Source organism: Pituophis catenifer, unplaced genomic scaffold (assembly GCF_029215685.1).
Source record: "Pituophis catenifer annectens isolate HBS135680 unplaced genomic scaffold, rPitCat1.0.hap2 SCAF_4, whole genome shotgun sequence".
NCBI lineage: Eukaryota > Metazoa > Chordata > Lepidosauria > Squamata > Colubridae > Pituophis > Pituophis catenifer.
In genome coordinates, this window is record NW_027256884.1 from 37,017,873 (window position 1) to 37,038,900 (window position 21,028).

The following is a 21,028-nucleotide window of genomic DNA, read 5'->3' on the forward strand; positions in this document are numbered from 1 at the left end:
TGGCCAAAGAGGTGGTAGAAAAAATGCTTTTAAAAGCCTCTGACGATCCCAGCTGAGCCGCGCGATCATCAGAGGCTTTTTTTTAACTTTTAAAAGCATATTTTCGGCCGAAGAGGTAGATTTTGTAGAAAAAATGCTTTTAAAAATTAAAAAAAAAGGCTCTGATGATTGCGTGGCTCAGCTGGGCATGGGGGGTGCAGGGATGTTTGCTACCGGTTCTCTGAACTACCCGCCACCATCGCTACCGAATCATGTGATCCGGTCCAAACCGGGAGCATTGCACCCCTGGCGTGCACCTCCCGCCGGCCAGCTGATCTTCGGGTCTTTTCCAAGCATGCACGGGGTGCATGTGGGTGATGCACACATGAATGGCACATTTTGGGGGTTCATGCACGTGCCCTGTTTTGGGCCTGGAAGGCCTCCTGCACCAACCTGGAAGCCAAAAATAGGTGAGGTGGAGTGGGGCACATGTGCGGGGGATGGGGTGCATGTGGGCACAGGACGCATGCGTAGGGGGCGCTCACATTGAATTTTGGGGGTTTCGGCATGTGCACATGCATTCGTGTGCATACGCTTTAGGCACTCGGCACCAAAAAGGTTAGCCATCACGGCTATAGTGGTTCTCTTAAAATAGCCAAACCTGTTCAAATCTGGAGGAATACCTGGATGTTATAGCACTATGAATTTTGAAATACATAAGAAGTAATCATATCTATTCTATTAAATTAAATTCTGTCCAACCCCACTTAAATAGCCATTCAAAGGACAAGTGTGATCACAAAACATCCTGGCTCACAAAACATTCTGTCTTAATTCATCCATTAAATTGTCTTGTAGAGATCAAAACATCATGTAAGATTCTTTTTGTACCTTGACAATCTAATCTTGTTCATTTCAGCATAGCGCACGAGAGTACATTTGTTTTGCATACCAATGGAAAAAAATATCAAGTAACAAAGGACGGGAAAGCCTGACACTCAGAAGACCCACTGCTTCTCAGAGTGGACATAATAGGGTTTAGATAACATCATTTGATCTAATTTATGTGGCTCGCTTTGTTGTTATATTCTTTAAAAATTACAACATGAACACTGAAAACAAAGATGCAATAAAGAGGCATGCATGATATATAGCTGTACATTATTTTTGCTGGACATCAGGACATACAGATTTCAGACAGATTTTGATTGGACTCAGGAAAAGTATCCTAGTAGTAAGAGTATTTAACAATGAAATGAATTCTTTGGGGAGGTGTTGCAGTTTACATAAAGATTACATGGCCATCTCCTGGGGATGCTGTAGTGGTGGATTCCTGAACTGAATGGTAGGGATGATTTTCAAAGTACTAATAAAGGAGAACATTTGTAGTTCAGAGTTGATATGAGGGGTCCTTGGTGCTTTCTGAGATGGTTTGTTTTCTTGCAGAAGTTTCATGACTAGCACTGATGATGTTACCTAGTTTGGGTAATGAAACATCTGCAAGAAAGCAAGCAAGCCAGTGGTGAAATCCAATTTTTTTTACTACCGGTTCTGTGGACGTGGCTTGGTAGGCGTGGTGTGGTGTGGCTTGGTGGGCATGGCAGGGGAAGGATACTGCAAAATCTCCATTCCCACCCCACTCCAGAGGAAGGAAAGGAAACTGTAAAATCCCCATTCTCTCTCCACTCCTAGGGGGAAGAATATTGCAAAATCTCCATTCCCACCCCACTCTGGGGCCAGCCAGAGATGGTATTTGCCAGTTCTCCGAACTTCTCAAAATTTCTACTACCGGTTCTTCAGAACCTGTCAGAACCTGCTGGATTTCACCCCTGAAGCAAGCTCAGAGAGCACCAAGGACGCCTCATGATCCTGAAGATCCTTGGAGGTGATCTCTAAGATTCTTTCCAACATCTCCGTTCTATGATTCTAATGATTGATGAATTACATTCTGCATTCTAATCATAGAATATTCCATTCTTCTCCTGAAATTGTTGCAGTCTTGCCATCCATTCTCTCACACAAAATTGGAAGAGGGCTGAAAACTCTTCCAATCTAATGAAGAATAGTTACTGCAAGTTGCACTGCACACTATCCTGTCATCATAAGCATCCTGCTACAAGTAATAAGGAAGGTGAGAGGGGAAGGAGACTCAGCACCAGATTCAAGCACGACATCCCTGAGGGAAAAGTCCAAGACCTTTGGATGAAACAGGCTGGATTATATCCCTGGGAATATGCTAATGAATACAAGAACATTAATTACAGTACAAGATTTAGATATGGTACAATACATGATCTGAGCATACACTGATAGTCAAATCTGAGTAGCTGTGAAATAAAAGCAGATGGTTATATTCAAATCTGTAGGAAATAGCCCCATAAGTCTACAAACCATCCACATGACAGTATAAACAAACTTCTTCTGTACTGCTGCCAAGAAATCTGCATTGATGTGTCCAAAAGAGATCATTGGGAGATGAAGGATTTTTTTACAAGATCTGTAAGGAAGATATATATACGCAACCAAGTATGCGGAAACTCTCCTACATTACTTCTCATGCATTTTCTTACATCATTTAATATTGCACTCAAATAATAATATAAGTTCTCAGTGGCATTTGACATGAACATTAAAATGTGAATTTGTTGAAAAACCTTTAAATTAAATTACAAGGAAGAGAAACAACTCAGAAAAAACACTGAAAAAGGTAATTAAACAGTTAATCGTTCAATATAGTCTTAGACCAGAATAAGGGCAGGAATATAAACCATAAAAGTACCATAAATAATGCTTAAACACAAATTTATATCAACTTCAATCTCACTAAAACCACATAAAGGTAAAGGTTCCCCTCACACATATGTGCTAGTCGTTCCCAACTCTAGGGGGCGGTGCTCATCTCCGTTTCAAAGCCAAAGAGCCAGCGCTGTCTGAAGATGTCTCCGTAGTCATATGGCCAGCATGACTAAATACCAAAGGTGCACGGAATGCTGTTACTTCCCAAAGGTGGTCCCTATTTTTCTACTTGCATTTTTTACGTGCTTTTGAACTGCTAGGTTGGCAGAAGAAAAGCACATAGTATTTTGCTAAAAAGTAATCTCGTTTTTCCACTGTATATATTACAGATGGGCTGGCAGATTTTTTTAAATTAAAGGCTGAATTAACCTTTACCAAGAATCAGAATAAAACATTCAGCTGGTTCAACCTGCCTAGATTTACAATAGTCTCTGGATGATGACAAAATTACCCAATGAAGGCCATTAAATTGGGTTGTGGAAAATGCCCAGTGATGTTTAAAACAAGCATGAATGAGAATGTCTCTGCAAATCTCTTATGGATTGGTAAATCATTTTGAAATTCAATGTCCTCCGTTCACCAACTGGTAATTTCCTTAACTTCTTCATGGCCTGAAAAATACAATGCCATAGGATAAGGGACAGTGAAAGTTAGCATGAGTGGGGAAGAGGGGGCGTTGTAAAAGAATATGAATTTTATATCAAAACAGATATGAGTGAAACGTCATAAATTTGTTTCACTGTTTCTTGCAACCAATTTAATTATCTGTAAAAAAAAAATGGAAATAAACACACTTCTAACTAGATAAGAAGCAAAGCTGTATGTCTGGTGGGAAATGAAACTTTGGGGGTTTTTGTTTCTTTTTTACACAAAACAATCAACTGAAAGCATAGAAATCGAACACAGCAATAGAACTTAAGACTTATATACCCCATAGTGTTTTATGGCACTCTGAGCAGGTTTACAAATGTCAGCACATTGCCCCCCAACACTCTGGGTCCTCATTTTACAGACCTCTGAAGGATGGAAGGCTGAATCAATCTTGAGCCGGTCAGGATCAAACTCCTGGCTGTGGGCAGTTAGCCTGCAATATTCAATCCTGACCGGCTTCAGCTTGACTCAGTCTTCCATCTTATTTATAAATAGATAGATAGATAGATAGATAGATAGATAGATAGATAGATAGATAGATAGATAGTGTGGGTGTGATATATGTATGTATGTATGTTTTGAATAGTTTTTATCCCAGAGCTATAATTGCACTCAACAATGAACTAAAGGGCCACCATCAGTGAGCTGTTGGACAGCATTACTTGGTGTTGTATGGATGTTTGGGTGGTTTGTTTAGGGGTGGGGAATTTGTGGTGGGCGGGGGTATGTTTGGGGATTGTTATGTGTGTTGGACCTAGTCTTTGGGTGTTAAGTGAATTTCGTTGTATGGGTATACTGTGTATACACCTATAATGGCAGTAAAGTTATTATTATGTATGTGTGTGAGATATATACACTGCTCAAAAAAATTAAATACTTTGTTCGTTATATACAGTAGTTTTGTGTTCCCTTTAGTTGTTTGAGCAGTGTATAAACTACTGTACGTAAAGAACAAAGTATTTAATAAGGGTATTTCATTCATTCAGATCTCGGATGTCTTCTGCTTGTGTTCCCTTTATTTTTTTGAGCAGTATATTTAAGAACGCATTCATACTAACGTCTGCTGCGTTATAGACTGAAACCCCCAGCTTCTTTGCATTTAATTGCATGGACGGATCTACAGATACGCGAGGCTGATCCGTGTTACTTGTTGGATTAGCAGCAGTCGCTAGTTTGGTGCCAGGCGCGCGTGCAAGAAAACAAACCCGGCGAGGCTCGCTTGTGATTGCAAGAAGCTCTCGGCAGACGCCGCCTCCGTTTTGCTGCAGAAAATCACGCAAGCGCCCCGGCCGAAGCCAAGGCAGGAGATGAATGAGCCAGCGGCCTATTCTGAGCCGCAGTTCGGCGGAGACGCGCTACGGCTGCGCGTATCTGAATCCGTCTCGTCTATATATAGCACTCCTCTCCCTGTCCTATAGCTGGGCTATCCCTCTCTTTCCCCTCCCCCCCCCCCGCTTCCTTTTCTATTGGTGAGCTTGGGAGAGCACCGCCGCCGCTTAGAAACTTCCGCTCTCCTCCTTTAGGGGGCGCTGAAACTCGGCCCTTCCAGCCTATGGAGAGTCCGCAGCCCGCAGCGCGAGAGAAAGAGGTGGGGGACGTGGGGGGGGGGGGTGTCAGGGAAAGAGGGCGAAAAGCCGAAAGAAAAGGGAGGGGGCGGGAATATTTCTCCCTTTTCCCCAGACGTCACGTGACATTCGGAGGCCGCTTTTTTTTTTTTTCTTTCCCTTCGGAAGCTCTGGCCCGCGGCGGAGAGGACTACTGCGTCCGCGAAGTCTCAGTGGCTCTCGCCACCAGGGGGCGCCGCCCGAGGGCAGGAACAACCTGGCGGCGCGAACGAGCAAGCGATCGTCGATCGTAGAAAAAGGAGGGAGAGAGAGAGAGAGAGAGAGAGAGACGAGCAGGAGCGGTTGACGGCGCGACACTTTCTGCGCGCCGTGCGTGACGCGGCGTTCTGAGGGAAAGGGAAGGGCGGAGGGGGGGAGGGGGGAGCGGGAAAGGAGAGAGGAATCAGGAACAGCGAAGGGCGTGCGGGCGGGAGAAAGAAGCGCGAGCGGCGGACGCGGAGGAGACGCGATGTGAAAGCCTGCGAGGCCCGGGGAGGGCAAGACGGCGGTCCCGCCTGCAGCGCGGCGAGAGGTGAGAGAGCGGCGTCGACTCCTTTCAACTCCCTCCCGCGGTCGAGCAGAGTAACTCCAGCCTGTCGCTCTCCGCCTCGTGTCTGGGAGGCCCGGCCCGAAGCGGCTCTCCTGCCTGGCGCACAGTTTCTTGCCAGGGCAGCGGCTTACATAACCAACTGAGCCCGGGTCAAGCAGTTGTCGCTCGCGCGGCCGCCGGCCACAGGTTGCGCTGCGCTTTGTATCGTTTCGGTGCCAATGACGGGGGCCTCTACTGCGCCCGGGCCGCTCCAGACACAACACCGACCGCTCCCTCAGTGGGACATGAACCCAGTTGCTCGAGGCGGCCGCGGCAGAAGCCGCTGCGGACCCGTGGGGGGAAGGTGTCTCTCCCTGGTGTCGTTAGCTTTGGCGGGTGGCAGTGCGTGCAAAGACAGCCGTTCCGGAACCCGCGGCGCTGTCTGTAGCTTTCCCCTGGCTGCAGCTGGCTGCCTTTCGCTGCTACTATTCATCCTCATTATGAATTATAGGCGCTGAGCGGCGATGGGCACTTCGGTTTGGTTGCCGGGCGCCAAGAAAGGAAGTGAAGCTGTTAGGTTTTTAATGAGGCTGAGGGAAATTCGTATTGGCTTAGAGAAGGGAGGTTTTGTGAGACTGCCGCAAAAACAAGCGCCAGGCTCAGAAATTAAAAAGACTGGATAGAATTGACAGTACTTTAGACCAAAAGGTGTAAGTTAAATCACAGGATTTAAGTGCTTAAAAAAAAAATACTGTAAAAATGGTCAGCCAGATCAAGTGTATTCTTTAAAGGTTGCATTAGCAGATTCTTCAGGCAGGATGTCGTTTGTATATAACAGCCATCCATCCAGTTGGCAATATACCAAACCTTAATGCTATCACTGAAGGAAAATTTGTTCCTGCTAATTATGTATGTCAGAGATCTTTATCTTTGACATACATAATTATTGACAATGACAATATTGAAAGGTTAAACCAATTTCTCAGAACATCTCTTTATTCTGTGACTTTGGAATATTTTTGTGAAACTCATGATAATGAACAGGAATCGTATTTTGGAGAATTTACATGACGTATTTCCTGTTCTTTTTCTTTATTCTGTAATCTCTACTAATTTAATGAAGAGTTTGTGACTTTATTGGTGTGGGCAAGTCAGCATTGAGAGAGTTTCTTAAAGGAAACTTTAAACAATTTGAAATAATTGCAGAAGATTTTTAAATATGGGTAGTCTTTGACTTATCACCACAATTGAGCCCAGAATTTATGTTGCTAAGTGAGAAATTTGTTAAGTGAGTTTTGTCCCATTTTACGACGTTTCTTGCCATATTTGTTAAGGTTAAAGTGAATCACTGCGGTTGTTAAATTAGTAACAGGATTGTTAAGTGAATCTGACTTGCTCACTGACTTTGCCTGTCACAAAAGATGGTCACATGACCCCGGGACATTGCAACCATCATAAATATGAATCAGTTGCGAAGTATCTGAATTTTGATCATGTAAATATGAACCAGTTGTCAAGCAATCATGTTACCATGGAGATGCTGCAACAGTTATAAGTGTGAAAAATGGTCATGTCACTTTTTTCAGTGCCAGTCACCAAACAAACTCTTATAAGTCGAGGACTACCTAGTATCTTTATGTTTGTTTTGTAAGCCTATCTAGGCACATTGGACATATTTTCTATTTTCCATATAATTATTTCCTGAGAAATCTGGATACATTTATTCAGCAGGCCAATATAGAACTTCATAGTAACATTCTTTGGATTATCAAATTAATCTGTGCTAATTCAAGAAGGAAGACTCAATTCACTCAATTGTGCTTTGATTTCCAAGCAGTGTGCATATTTTCAGATTTGAAAATGAAATCTTGTTGTATGCAAATTGTTGATCTTCCTGTTTTAAAAAATTGCAATTAAATTTCTTTACTTTAGAAAGTATATTTATTTGATTATACTCTTGTTCTTTACTGGTGTATGTTGTTAAAATCAGTTTGAAAATAAGCATATTTTTTGTAGGAGTTATTGTTCAATTTGTTTAAAAAAAGGTTCTTAGAAGTTATTTAGCACATGCATATAAAGAGAGTAATTGCTTTTCTCTTTTTCTCTAGACACTTTTCACTTGAGGATTATTAAACCAGTATTTAATTGTTTTCCAATTAGCGGAAAACATTTTAATGATTTTTAAAAGAACAAGTAAATAATGTATCAAAATGTTAAAAATATTGCTCATTTTAGTTAAAGGTGCACAAGTTTGGCCAGTTTAAAGACTGTACTGCCATTGACAAAGAGGATAGCTCCACATTGAAAATTAATGTTCATTAATTTAGTTTCCCAGTGCAGATATCAAAATGAAAGAATATTGATGAAAGAATATCTACTTAATTGTGTTACATTTTTCTTTTTTTTTCTAATAAGCAATAATGAAAAAAATCTGTGAAAAAGTATTGGAATAATACAAAAGAGTATTTATTTGAAAACCATATCATAGTTACCCAATTAAAATGAATGCATAAAAAAGCTAAGAGAAAACCCTAATATAGAAGTGTTCCAGTCAAAAGCTAGACCTTTAAAAGTGTTCAAGCATAGGACAACAGTTCTTTCTTTATAAAAAGCATTATGAACATCTTTATAGATGCATATCATATCTATATGAGATAGGCATGAGATGTAGTGAAAAGAAGAAAATTTTATTTTAAATGTTTTGAGATAGATGATAACTTTTAATAGGAGTTCTATATTTGAAATGGATTGTATTGTGAAGTGCTATCTATATATAGTAAATGCTTGTGGTAATTTATGTTCATTATTTATTTGTTTTACCATATTTATAACCTGTTTGAATCCTAGTAGTTTGTGTGAAAATACAACTGTGAGAAAACAAATTTAATATAATTAAAAGATGCAAGTAAACTCGACAAGCAACCTTAAATTAAACTATGTGGTAAATGTTTACTGGAACAAATTGCTTTGGTTTGTTTCTAAAATCTCAACAGAGCAAAGGCCATGCGCACCTCTGAGGGAATTGGGCACAACTTGTCTTTTAGGCCACATCCCATGTACTTCAGATCTAATAATATATTTAAAACATTTAAGGTTTCTCTCTATATCACCAAAAACTTACCTTGAATTTCTAAAATTAAGTTCATATTCTTTATTATTGAATTATTGAGTTCAAAATATGGTGAATTCTTCCACTGTTTGTGAGGAAAATTCCAGTCTAAATAACAGACTAAATAGTTTAAAGTTTTATTGGGTTAGCATTCTTTATTCACATACCAAATTCATTTGTGAATGTGAACTATCTGTTGATTTAATTTATCTCCCATGTTGTAAACATGAAATTATGTACAACATATAAACAATGCCAAGAGCCTTCAAGGAGATGTAAAATAGGTATTTAATGAAACAATATTTTGTTTTGAATTTGGTGAAACAAAACTACATAAAAACGTTTTAAGTAATGTTTAAAGTTTTGACATAATAGACTTTGTGAAGTTAGTAATTTCATAATTTTCACTAATTATTTTAAGTGAGAAAAACATTTCTTGTAATTTCAAACTATGGAATGAGAAAACAGATTTTTAATGTTGATCAAAGTATATTTATTTTTATAAATAATTCAAGATAGTGAACATATCTAATATTCCTCCTTTTTTCCCACAACAACAAAGCTGTGAGGTGGGTTAGGGTTAGGGCTGAGAGAGGATGACTGGCCCAGAGGCACTCAGCTAATTTTCAGGCCTAAATTGGGACTAAAACTCACAGGCTCCTGGTTTGTAGTCTGGTGCCTTAACCACTGGACCAAACTGGATATTGGCAAGTTCTTTAAAATTAAATGTTGTTAGAGGGTTTTGCTTATCATTGCAACTCCCTATATGTGTTGATTTATATATAATATAAGGCTTTGTATCCTTAAAGGTACCATATATACACTTTCAGGGTGTTTTGCAAAGTATACAGTAGGGCTGTGCAAAGCCTTTGTAAGAAATCCTTTAGAATGCACAGCAATGATTAAAGCAGCTGCATCATTTCCCAGGTTTATATAGTACTTCAGAAGCTGCTCTTGGCTGCTTCCACATACGTATTTATGCAGAGCCTGGAAAAGGCAAAACTGCTTTAATTGTTTAGAAATTGGCACTTCATATGCACTCTTCCACATTCCGAAGTACCCCTTCTGAAGGATTTGCATAGATCTAATGCATAGTTAAAAAGGGTTAAAGTTAGGTTAGCAAGTGTTTCAGAGAATGCAGACCCCTGTGCTAATGGTTCATTGCGATTGAGCATAAGCAAATTAATAAAAGAATAGATCAGAAATTTTTAAAAACATATTTAATGAGTTTAATTTTTAATTTTTCTATTTTTATTTTAATAAAATTAATTTGATTTAAGGAACAAAGAATATGATAATTTGAGAACATTTATTTTGGGCAACTAAGATTTGTATAAATAGTGCTGTCTGAAACTTACTCTCTGAACTTCCTCCCAGCCAATTGAAAACAAAACTAGAAATTATCCTGTCCAATTGTTGCCTGGCCTGACTCGCCCCTCCCCTCTTTCCCAAGAAAAACTTCAGAAGCATCAGTGAGAGTAAAAGCGAACTTAAAGTTTCAGATGGATGCAATTACCTCTTCCAGTACTTGTCAGCAATCAACAGCATAATGTATTTGGACAGTTATTTAAGTATAGAAAATCTTCTCTTTTGCAGTAAAAGTTGTCTGTATTTTGGTAAACATTGTTGATGTTTATATGGGAAACAAATCATAAATCCAACTTAAAAATATTTGTTGCTTAATTATCTTAGATACCTGACTTTTTTTCTCCACAAGAAATTAAGAAAATCTGAGGTAGGCTAGAATGAAAAAGTTCTAATTTCACATTCCTACCTCCTAAACAAGTAGCTTATAGAATTATGCATATTTTGGGTGTAAAATTATTAATGGTTTTCATTTGTAAACATTTTAAAAATATTGATAAGTCTCTTTAATTGTTCTGGATATTTTAAAGTTCAGGATAGCAACATGACAGTAATGAGAGGGAAATTCTTCCATGTTCTTAATTTATGTTTATGCTACCTGTACAGTACGACTTCATAAGGGATTAAAAACAGGCAAGTTCTGGCAGGACTTGTATAATTATTTTCTTCTTCAATTCCCCCAGAGACAATAATAATTGATCCATTTCCCAACTTTGTATTGAAAGTCATGGACTTTAATTTATAATGAATGTTGCCTTGTTTGTGTCTTCAGTGTTCTATCAGCAATCAAAAGTGCTGGTACATATTATATATATGATTGTGTGGTTGGATTTCTTTAAGTCATTTGAGAATATAATCAATAATATATTCTGAAATAAAGGTCTGTCCTTATTTTTGTTAAGGTGAATCTTCTGTTTCTGTTAGTCAATAGTAATAGCCTCAGGCTTTTTTGACCAGTCTTGAAGATAAATACAATACTGTATCTCTTTATTAATCTCCAGAGTGTAGAAAATCTGAGACTATCCAAGTGGCCTTCTGAGGCTGTTTGATCAGCCTAAAAGCTAAGAGATGAGTTCCAAATATTAAGTATTTGGGAGAGAGCCTGAGCTTGATCTGGCCTTGTATTCCATTTCATAAGAGCAGAAAAGTTAGGAAGATGTTTAGACACTAAAGAAAGGGGCAAATATTTAATCCCCTGCCTTTGATTTTTGTCGTTTTTTCTAGCTGTTTACGGCTATACGATGCATGCACATTCCAAAGTTTAAAAACACAAAGTTTCCATATAATTTGTTACATGGAAGACTTGGGTTCAAAGTATTCCACTAAAATAAATTATTATGCTTTTTAGCTTGACATGTGAGCTGTTTTCCCTTATAAGGATGCATATAGATCGATGAAGTACAACCCATGAAATCTTATGCAATAATATATTTATTAGTTTTAAGATGCAGATTTAAGAACAGATTTTGTGATAGTTTTGTCTGGGTCTGCATATTTACAATTTATTGAAACAGACCATTGTTATGTAATTGCTGACTGTAGTTCACAAGCTCCCAATAGTTCACAAGCTCCCATCTGCAGATGGAAGTTTGAAGATATTGGGGAAGGCATTCACCTTGCCTGTCCCTCACTTTTATCCATGCAATATTCTATGCCACTCAGGCTCAATAGGAGTCTGAGTGGCATAGAAGGCTAATGCCTCCTACTAAGGCAGCATTTAACATCCAGCTGCCTGCAATTACTGCGAGTTCAATTCTCACCAGGCTCAAGGTCGACTCAGCCTTCCATCCTTTCTAAGGTGGGTAAATTGAGGACCCAGTTTGTGGGGGCAATAAGCTGACTTTGAATAAAAATATACAAAAGTATGAAGGCTATTGCTTAACACATTGTAAGCCGCCCTGAGTCTCCGGAGAAGGGCGGCATATAAAAATAAATAAATAAAAATAAATAAATAAAATAATAAATAATATTTATTTGAAGTAACAGCATTGCTATCTTAAGTTAATGCTCACATAGATATGATATAGACTTTGAAAAGGATAGGATTCTGTGCTATTTCTGCCTATACCTCCTTTTTTCTCCTGATATCATTAGTTGTTCAATTGTGACTTAGCTCTAAATATCACAATATTGGCTGCTAATTTAGCATTAAGATATAACTTAAGTTAATTATGAAATGAGGAAATACTCAGTCAAATGTTTTTTACAATTTGCAAACTATAAATTAGTATCTTGTAGAAACAATGTATTCAAAGACTTCTGGAACACTTAATTGTAATTTATTTTCTATGAATTATTTCTGGCTGTGTAATAACAACCATTGTAGTAGCAATGCCAAAAATAAATGCTTTTTTTCCCCTCCACAAATAGAAGGTTCATTATGAAGCAAGGTGGATGGAGAAAACGAGCCAGTGACAGAGATGGCTGGGGGATATGGGTAAGCACGTGCAATAAAGCTTTTAACTAAATAAAAAAACATATTTTGAGGCAGAATTAAATATTTTATACTACTTTAATGTAATTATTTTATTAATAAAATATATTCACCATTGCCGTGCCAAAGAAGTAGTGGTAAAGTCATACTTTAAACTTCAGATGAGGCTGAAGATTGTTCTTTCTGATATTCAGAAGTAACTTAAGGTTGACACATGAGACTTATAAAATGTAGAATACATGTGACTTATAAAATGTACAGTACATATAAAGATTAAACATGCAACATTTCCCATACGAAAAATGAAAGTGTTGCTACCGGTATGTATATATGTCAGAGGGCTGGGATCTCATTACTCAGAAGTCATAATGTGATCTGTTGATTTTGTTAGTTTGTTTTGTTACTACTGTATGTTTTCTAAAGCATAAGTTATGAATTAGCATGATGACTACTTCACACCTTATTAAATTGTTTTTCATATAATTGTAGAATCGATCAAGTTGATAATCAATTTCTAAAGATCCATGTTATTTCCATTCAAGGGAGGATATATGTCTGCAAAAGTCCAGAAATTGGAGAATCAGTTTCATTCAGAGGCAGCTCTGCAACATCAGAAAGATGAAAATTCATCCAGCATTTTCAGTGGAGTTGCCATCTTTGTCAATGGCTTCACAGGTGATACTTTTATTTTTATAAACTGTTCAAAATGTCCTCTAGGAATATAGTTAAGGGTAAGAAAAAATTAATTAAGATATTAATATGTGGGTAAAAGGCAGAGCTTTAAATTTATTCTGTTCCTAACCAGAATCTTCTATAACTTCGTTTGCTGAAAGAATTAGTGAGCCAATTTTTGCTTGCCTAAATTCCCTGAATGAAATGTTCCAGAAAGCAGTGTTTACTGTATTCTTATTTCATTTTGATCTGGATCAGTTTAACTTAGTTTTTCAAAAAACTGCATATAATTCCAAAATGTAAATTGCAGATTCACACATTCCTGTTTTGCTTTTTACCTGAATTATGAAATGAAGAGCAGGTCTGATGGGTATCTACCATATTTTTCGGAGCATAAGACGCACCAAAGTATAAGATGCACCTTAGTTTTTGGGAGGAAAATAAGAAAAAAGCTGATTGGTGGAATACCCCTAATCAGCTGTTCCCAGAGGTGAATTTTAGCAACAGGTTCGTTGGTTGTGAGCTCTGTGCCTTGCTTTTCTTTCAGCCTCTGAAACTTCTGAAATGCTGTTTCAGAAAAAACTTTTTTTTTGCCTCTGAAAGCCTCCAAAACAGAGCTTCAGAAAAAGAGCCTCTGAAACTTTGTTTCAGATGCTTTTTTTCTGAAGCTCTGTTTGGAGGCTTTTTTTCTGAAGCTTCATTTTTGAGGCTTTTTTCACCCTCTGAAACCTCTGTTTGAGAGGCTGGGCGGGGTTACATTCAGAGTATAAGACGCCCCCAGATTTTCACCCTCTTTTTTGGGGGGGAAAGGTGAGTCTTATATTCCGAAAAATACTTCTTAAAAATACTTCTTTTGCTATTTTTTTATTTATTTTTTAATTTGATTTATATGCCGCCCTTCTCCGAAGACTCAGGGCGGCTTACAATGTGCTCAACAATAGCCTTCATCCTTCATCCTATTTGTGCACTGTAGTCTTGATAGTTGAGTAGACATTCTCATTACACTTGTGGAATGGCCAAAGAGATGCTTTGAAAAATTAGTCTAAAATGTAACCCCAATGTAATAGTTTGTTGTTGCTTGTGGGACTCCCAATAAAAAATATTTTAGTTAATTTTTCAAAAGCAAAAATGCTTTGTGAGAGGCTAGAAATGTCTTTCAAGCTGTCACATTATAAAAAAGAAAAAATAGAATATTGTATATTGTTATACAATACAGCATTCTCTTTTAAATCTTCAGTGTATATGCTAATAGCAAATATGTCTAATAGCATTTCAGAGCATGGCTACTCTGAATGTTACTGAAGTAATGAAAGAAAGAAAGAAAGGAATCAGCATTATTATCTGAATTTCAAGTAAAAAATTGCAAGGAACACAGAAGAAAATGTGGTATCCTGGACAAAGGGTTATCAAGTCTATTGGAATTCTGAACAGAAATCTGCCACATTATAACATTTTAGTGTAGTTATTTTATTGAGTAGGGAATGAAGAAGAAATATTAAAACAAACATTAAAAGCAACCTAATGAAAAACAGTTGTGGCAACTTTTCAAAATTGGTATTTTATTGAGTGAAGTAGTATTGTGAAATCTATGAATATTTTGTTAGATGAATAACTGCTCTTAATTCCAAAGCATAATGCTAGGTTTTCCAGTTTATGATTTTTAAAAAATACTTCTATGAATCTTGTATTTTTATTACAGATCCTTCTGCTGATGAATTGAGGCGGCTAATGATGTTGCATGGAGGACAATATCATATATACTATTCTAGGTCCAAAACAACGCACATTATTGCTACAAATCTTCCAAATGCCAAAATAAAGGAACTGAAGGGAGAAAAAGTAGTTCGACCAGATTGGATAATAGATAGGTAAATATTAGAGAATTGTGAGCAGATTGATAATCCATTTGAATATTCTGAATATGAGTTCCATAATTTCATTTAAAAATCTCACAGACATTCTAAAAAACTGATCTTATTTTTAAAAATTATATTAAATGTTTTATGTTTTTATTACTGAATGATTTTATTCTCATTTGTGATAACATTAGTGGCTGTGTGATAGCACTGATCAGATTCAGTGGAAATTTCAAAACATTAAAAGTACAGACAATTAAATAGAAAGCATTACACAATATGCATATTGTATTTAAACAAAAATAATTTCCTTATTTTTGCTTTAACTCATATGCATTAAACTTTATTATATTATTATATAGTAATTAAAAATAAGCAATTCTGCTGCAGTAACTTGAATTACCGTATTTTTTGCTCCATAAGACACACTTTTTTGTCCCCCAAAAGTGGGTGGAAATGTCTGTGCGTCATATGGAGTGAATATTGCATTACAGACTGGGCTGTGGCGGTGGGGGAGGGGGTTGGTGCAGTGTCGGTGACAGGCAGCAGCGGTGAATGGCGTATTCCCGCTGCTGCCTGTCAGCGGTTGGATTGGCCTCCCAGAATACCGCTGATCAGTTGTTCTAGGCAGCTACCGCTACCATTCACACGGCGGCGGTAGCAGCAATCCTCACCACCTGGAACAGCTGATCGGCGGTATTCTGAGAGGCCAATCCAACTGCTGATAGCCGGCAAATGCTGGCAAAGACTCCAGTGTTCCCCGATGGAGGCAGCAGACCCAGAGGAGGCAGCAATAGCACCATTTCTGGTTGGCCAGCCCACTGATTGGCGGGGCAGTGGGAGGCCGGGATCCAGCTGTCGCTCAGTTTACCAGTCTTATGGAGTAAAAAATGTGGTATATTGTACTTATTGAAAAAATAATCTGCACTGGAGACTATCCCCAATGTAGCAGATAAGATTGCACCATTCCCATAGAAACCTAATCACAAACACTAACAAGTTCTTTTTTTTTTAATTGGGTAATGCGATCCTACTGTAGTTTTCCTAATTGCAAGTGGATTGGCTTTTGAGTCTTTGCCAAATTTCTTGTTAGTGTAAATGCAAGCTAAATGAAAAGTACATCTAAAAGAATTATGGGTAACTGTTATTATAATATTCCAGTTCATTTTCCTAGATCAACCTGATTGTTTTCTTTTTCTGTATAACAGAATGTTTGCTGTTTTTATCACTTCAGAATATTCTGAGATTATAAATACAAATTGTGTAATAACTTGTACTTGATTCACTAAACATTAACAACATAAACAAAACATTTAAAATAATGACAGTAAATACAATTAGAAGAAATATATTTCTTCTCTATATGATTTTCATGTTGATCTTGCAAGATAAATCACAAAAAGTAAATAAATTGAAAAAATTATAACAGGCCAATGTAGAAAAACCTTATGTGTTATTATTTCCCTTATTTAAAAATAAATTGAAACCTTTTTAGATACTTGGTTAGAAGAGACTCAGTGCCTTCATCAGTTGGAGAGAAAGTCTGTGGTAGAGCACCTCTGTTTCCACTTTCACTCACTCTTCAACCTGTGGTAGACCATAAGACTAAGGGATAGGAACACAACAGAAGAAGTAAGCAGTTCTCTTATCACTTCTGTCCTCATCTGGCTGTCACCATATAAAGAATTAAATGCCAGAAATCTTAAATCTGGTTACTTGCCTCTTCCATTTTTTTTAATTGCAGCATTCAAATTTAGACATCTTTTTGCTCAGAAACAATTTGATTTGTATAGTTTCCTTGAAGAATTTTTAGTTAGGTTGGTGCCTCTTTTTTTCTTTTAACTCTTATAAATCCAAACAAATTGCTAAATTAGCATCTCCAATGTGCACCCAGAGGAATGTAAGTTTTTGTTTCTCAACAGCATAATCACACGTGAAACTATTTTGATATATTTTCAAAAGCTATTTCAATAAAGTGTGTTAAGAGAATACTTCCTATTCAGATGAAGTGTACTTAAATCTTGGGTATTTCTGAAGAAAGAAAGAAATAATGTGAGTAATTAGTCACTTAAAATCTGTCTAAATATATTCTTGAAAGTAAGAAGAATTGAATTTAGATTATAATATATTCTTTCCCTATGCACACTTGTTAATAAGGCTTTCAGAACAGGGAAATATTCCCTGTTAGTATTCAGTGGAAATATTCTACTGTATATAAAAACTATTTTTTCATGAAGTTTTTGAGCAATTAAAATTCTGACATTCTGTTACAGCATAAAGGCTGGACGACTCCTTTCATATATTCCTTATCAGCTTTACACAAAACAGACAAGTATTCAGAAAGGCCTCTGGTTTAATACTATATGCAAGCCTGAAGATTCAATTCCAGGTCCTAGCAATATCTCTGTGGGACTCAACAGGGTGTAAGTAATTATTTTGATTTAATAATTGAAATTAAGTTTAAGACTGAGAAATGTTGATGAGTTTATGTTGATATTGTATATTCAATTATTTGAAGATCTCAAAGAGGCACCTCACATTATAGTTTGAAATACAATGGAATTAAGTCTGAAACCCAGTGCAGTTGTAATGGTTAAAGTGTTCCTGTAGTAGAGAGACCTAGATTCAAGTCTACCCTCAGCTGAGGAAGTTCATGGGAGTCATTCTTTTTCAGCCAACTCCTATCCCAGGGTTGTTCTGGTGGGGGTGAAATGGAAGGAGTGCTGTATATGCTCCTTTCATCTCTGATTAAAAAGCCAGATACCAATCTAATAAATAAGACAAAAATAATTACTTTTTTGTTTTCTAAATTAAGCTACTTTCAAATGCAGTCATATTAAAGATTTTTTTAGATAAGTATACATAAAAACCTAATTTGATACATATATAAAGTGGATTCTTTGCACTATTATAGATTTGTTGCAGTGCATCTTGGTGTATAGTGTATAAACATGCTGGCCATATGACCACAGAAATGTCTTCGGACAATGCTGGCTTCCTCGGCTAACAAATGGAGATGAGCACCGCCCCCTAGTGTCTTCATTTCTGCCTGGGAAACCTTTACCTTTATCTTTTTATTCATATCTTGATTTCTACAAACCATTCAACAGCTGTTCAGTCATCCATGCCCCAGTCATGATGTCTCTTGCTAATTTCTCTGCTATTTAGAAGCTATTTATTATTTATTAAACCCCATCTCAGTCAAAAGACTTCCAAGTTATACAGTACAGTAACAAAACATCCAGTATAAAAACACATAAATGGCAAGAAAGATAGATAGATAGCAAAAGCATTTAGGCTTCATAGTACTTAACAGCCTTCTCTAAGCATACAGAATCAGTCTATTGTCCCCAACAATCTGGGTCCTCATTTTATTGACCTCAGAAGGATGGAATGCTGAATCAACCTTGAGCCATCTAGCTGTCTGTCTGTCCATCTATCATCTATCTCTCGGTAGGTGGGTGGATGGATGGGTGGAAGGACAGACAGACAGACAGACAAAGAAATAATTCAGTTTTCAGGAACTCCCTGAAAGACAACAGAGAAGGAACAAGACTGATCTCCAAAGGAAGGCCATTCCAAAGTAGTGGTGCTGCCAAAGAAAAACAGTGCTATCTAACCTAAGCTAGTAAAACTGGGGGACCACTAGCAACTTTCTATAAGATGTGAACTGGCTCAATTTTGATTAGAGTAGGCAATTCTGTAAGTTCAGATATCAGATGATGAAGGGCTTTACTGAATAATTCAATACCAGTAACTTGAGCGTGACAAGTATGCCCTGCTCAGCTTTGCTGACTCACCGAGGCTGCCTGCCCAGGACACCCAACCTGTTTTTGGGATGTTGGGCAGCCCCAGTGAGTCTGAAGAAGCATGAGACTACACCTCCAAAGGCTTTTTTCTCAGCATTAAAAGCTTTTGTAAATAGATGAAAGGCTTTGGGGGAGCAATTTCGCGCTGCTTCAGGCCTTACGTTCTTTTGCAAACATTTTTGGCGTGGAGAAGCCTGAAGGAGCATGAAACCGCATCCCAAAGACTTTTCTGTGAGTGAAATACATGCTCATGCGCCAGCCCATTACTCACACGACCCACTTCCCCTCTCCCCCCCCCCCCAGCCAGGCTGCTAAGCCATAAAGGGGACCGCTGCACGAAACCATAATAGAATATGTTTGATTTGGGCTTAATGCATAATTTGAGACACTTTAGTTTGTAAGCTATCATTATGGCTTATTGTTGTATAGAATCAGGCAGTCAAGGGATGAGTGAATAATGATGAAACCAATTGTTAGGATACAAATTCACAGGAGTAGGATATGCATTACAATGTCATCATGCAGATGTCAGCATTTTGGTTTGCCATAACCATTCTGATAGAATAACAACAACAACTATAATAAACAAATAAAGAAGTATTTAAGATTTAATCTTCAATTTGATTCAAAACCAAGGACTTGAGAGCTGTTAAGGTAACGTCTGAGTATATAGGTAGTTTCGGGCAAGGTGGTTTTTTGCAAAGTCAGAATAGTCAAATCTGATAAGTTCAAAATTTTCATGTATGCAGGCAACCCTTTGGGTACTGCTCTAAGGACTCCTATTACTATTGGTACAACCATTGATTTCTTCCTCCACAATTGCTCAACTTCAATTTGCAGATCGCTGTGTTTTGTTATTTTTTCTAGTTTTTCTCTTCGATTCGCGCATCACCTGGTATTGCAATATCAATGAACCAGACTCCTTTCTTTTCCACAAAAATGATGTCAGACGTCTGTCTGTCTGTCTGTGTTTGAATTCAAAAGTCCCACAAGATCTTGACCTGTTCATTTTCAAGAACTTTGTCGATTTGTTCTTCCCAGTAATTTTTGCATCATTCGAACCCAAACTTCTGGCAAAGCTTCCAATATATGATTTTGACAACTCGATCATACCATTGTAGATAATCAGTTTGTGAGACTTTACTGATAAGGTGATAAACTGTTTCATCTTTCTCGTTGCATAAGCGACATTTACTATTGTTACTGACATGTTGAATTTTTGCTTTCATGGAATTGGTCTGCAGGGCTTGTTCTTGGGCAGCCAAAATGAAGCCTTCTGTTTCTTTCTTCAGCTCCCCTGATCTCAACCATCTCTGTGTTAGCTTTGTATCTGCCCTTCCTTCAATGTCCTTCATGTATTGACTGTTCATATGCTTCTATTAACCAGTTAGAAACTTGATGTTCAATTGTTTCCTTATTCTGCTTTCAATCTCATTATTTTCAAGAGATTTCCCTTGTTCACCTCCTTCAGCAGAGGCTCTTTTGCTTTTTTTATGTAGTCATTTAAGCCATGTTTTTCCTCTTCCACAGTTTGTTTCCCCTGTAAGAGTCCTCTGCCACCCTGAGATCTAGGCAAGTACAATAAATCAATGTCACTTTTTGGGTGCAGAGCATGGTGCACTGTCATTAGTTTTCTTGTCTTTCAATCCAACTAATCAAGTTCTAGCTGAGTCCAATCAATTACTCCAGCTGAGTATTGTATTACATATTGCCCATGTGTTAATTGCCTTTATGATATTTCCTCTGATCTCAAGATATTTCCTTTGATCTCAAGATTTTCAGGACTGTCTTTATGTATTTTGTTGAAGTAGCTTTCTTGACTTCGTTGTGCAACAGGTCAGAAGCTTCCAAAACTCCTAAGTACTTTTACCTTTCTTCTAGTGTTTTGCTTTTATCAGCTCTCCGTTCAAATACATCTTCTTCAAGAATTTTTCCTGCCTTAACAGCAATTGTTGCACATTTGTCAATGCCAAACTGCATTTCAATGACTCTGCTAAACTCCTCAGTGCTTTTCAGCAGTGAGCTCAATTCAGCTTTTCTTTTTCCAATTTTAAATCATCCATGTAGAGCAAATGGGAAATTTTCAGTCCCTTTTTTAGCCAATTCATAGCCACAGTTTGTCTTGTTCAAAATGCTAGTTAGTGGTGCCATTGAAAATACAAACAACAGAGGTGACAATCATCATCATCATTATCATCCACCTATTACGGCTACAACAAACCAT

General features: G+C 37.6%; 1 protein-coding gene across 3 annotated transcripts in view; it reads left to right on the forward strand.

Moving 5' to 3' along the window:
- Nucleotides 1-5,430: 5,430 nt before the first annotated feature.
- Nucleotides 5,431-21,028, forward strand: part of REV1 (REV1 DNA directed polymerase) — a 47,492-nt gene continuing 31,894 nt past the window's right edge. Inside the window, exons 1-5 of one of the 3 annotated variants that reach the window (XM_070943358.1) lie at nucleotides 5,431-5,562; nucleotides 12,404-12,470; nucleotides 13,010-13,142; nucleotides 14,839-15,007; nucleotides 17,269-17,418. In XM_070943358.1, coding sequence (XP_070799459.1) covers nucleotides 12,414-12,470; nucleotides 13,010-13,142; nucleotides 14,839-15,007; nucleotides 17,269-17,418 — 509 coding nt within the window. In that variant the 5' untranslated portion in view covers nucleotides 5,431-5,562; nucleotides 12,404-12,413. Of the gene's footprint in view, nucleotides 5,563-10,318; nucleotides 10,404-12,403; nucleotides 12,471-13,009; nucleotides 13,143-14,838; nucleotides 15,008-17,268; nucleotides 17,419-21,028 lie in introns of those variants that run through there. The other 2 variants (XM_070943359.1, XM_070943360.1) reach the window with 2 other exon arrangements.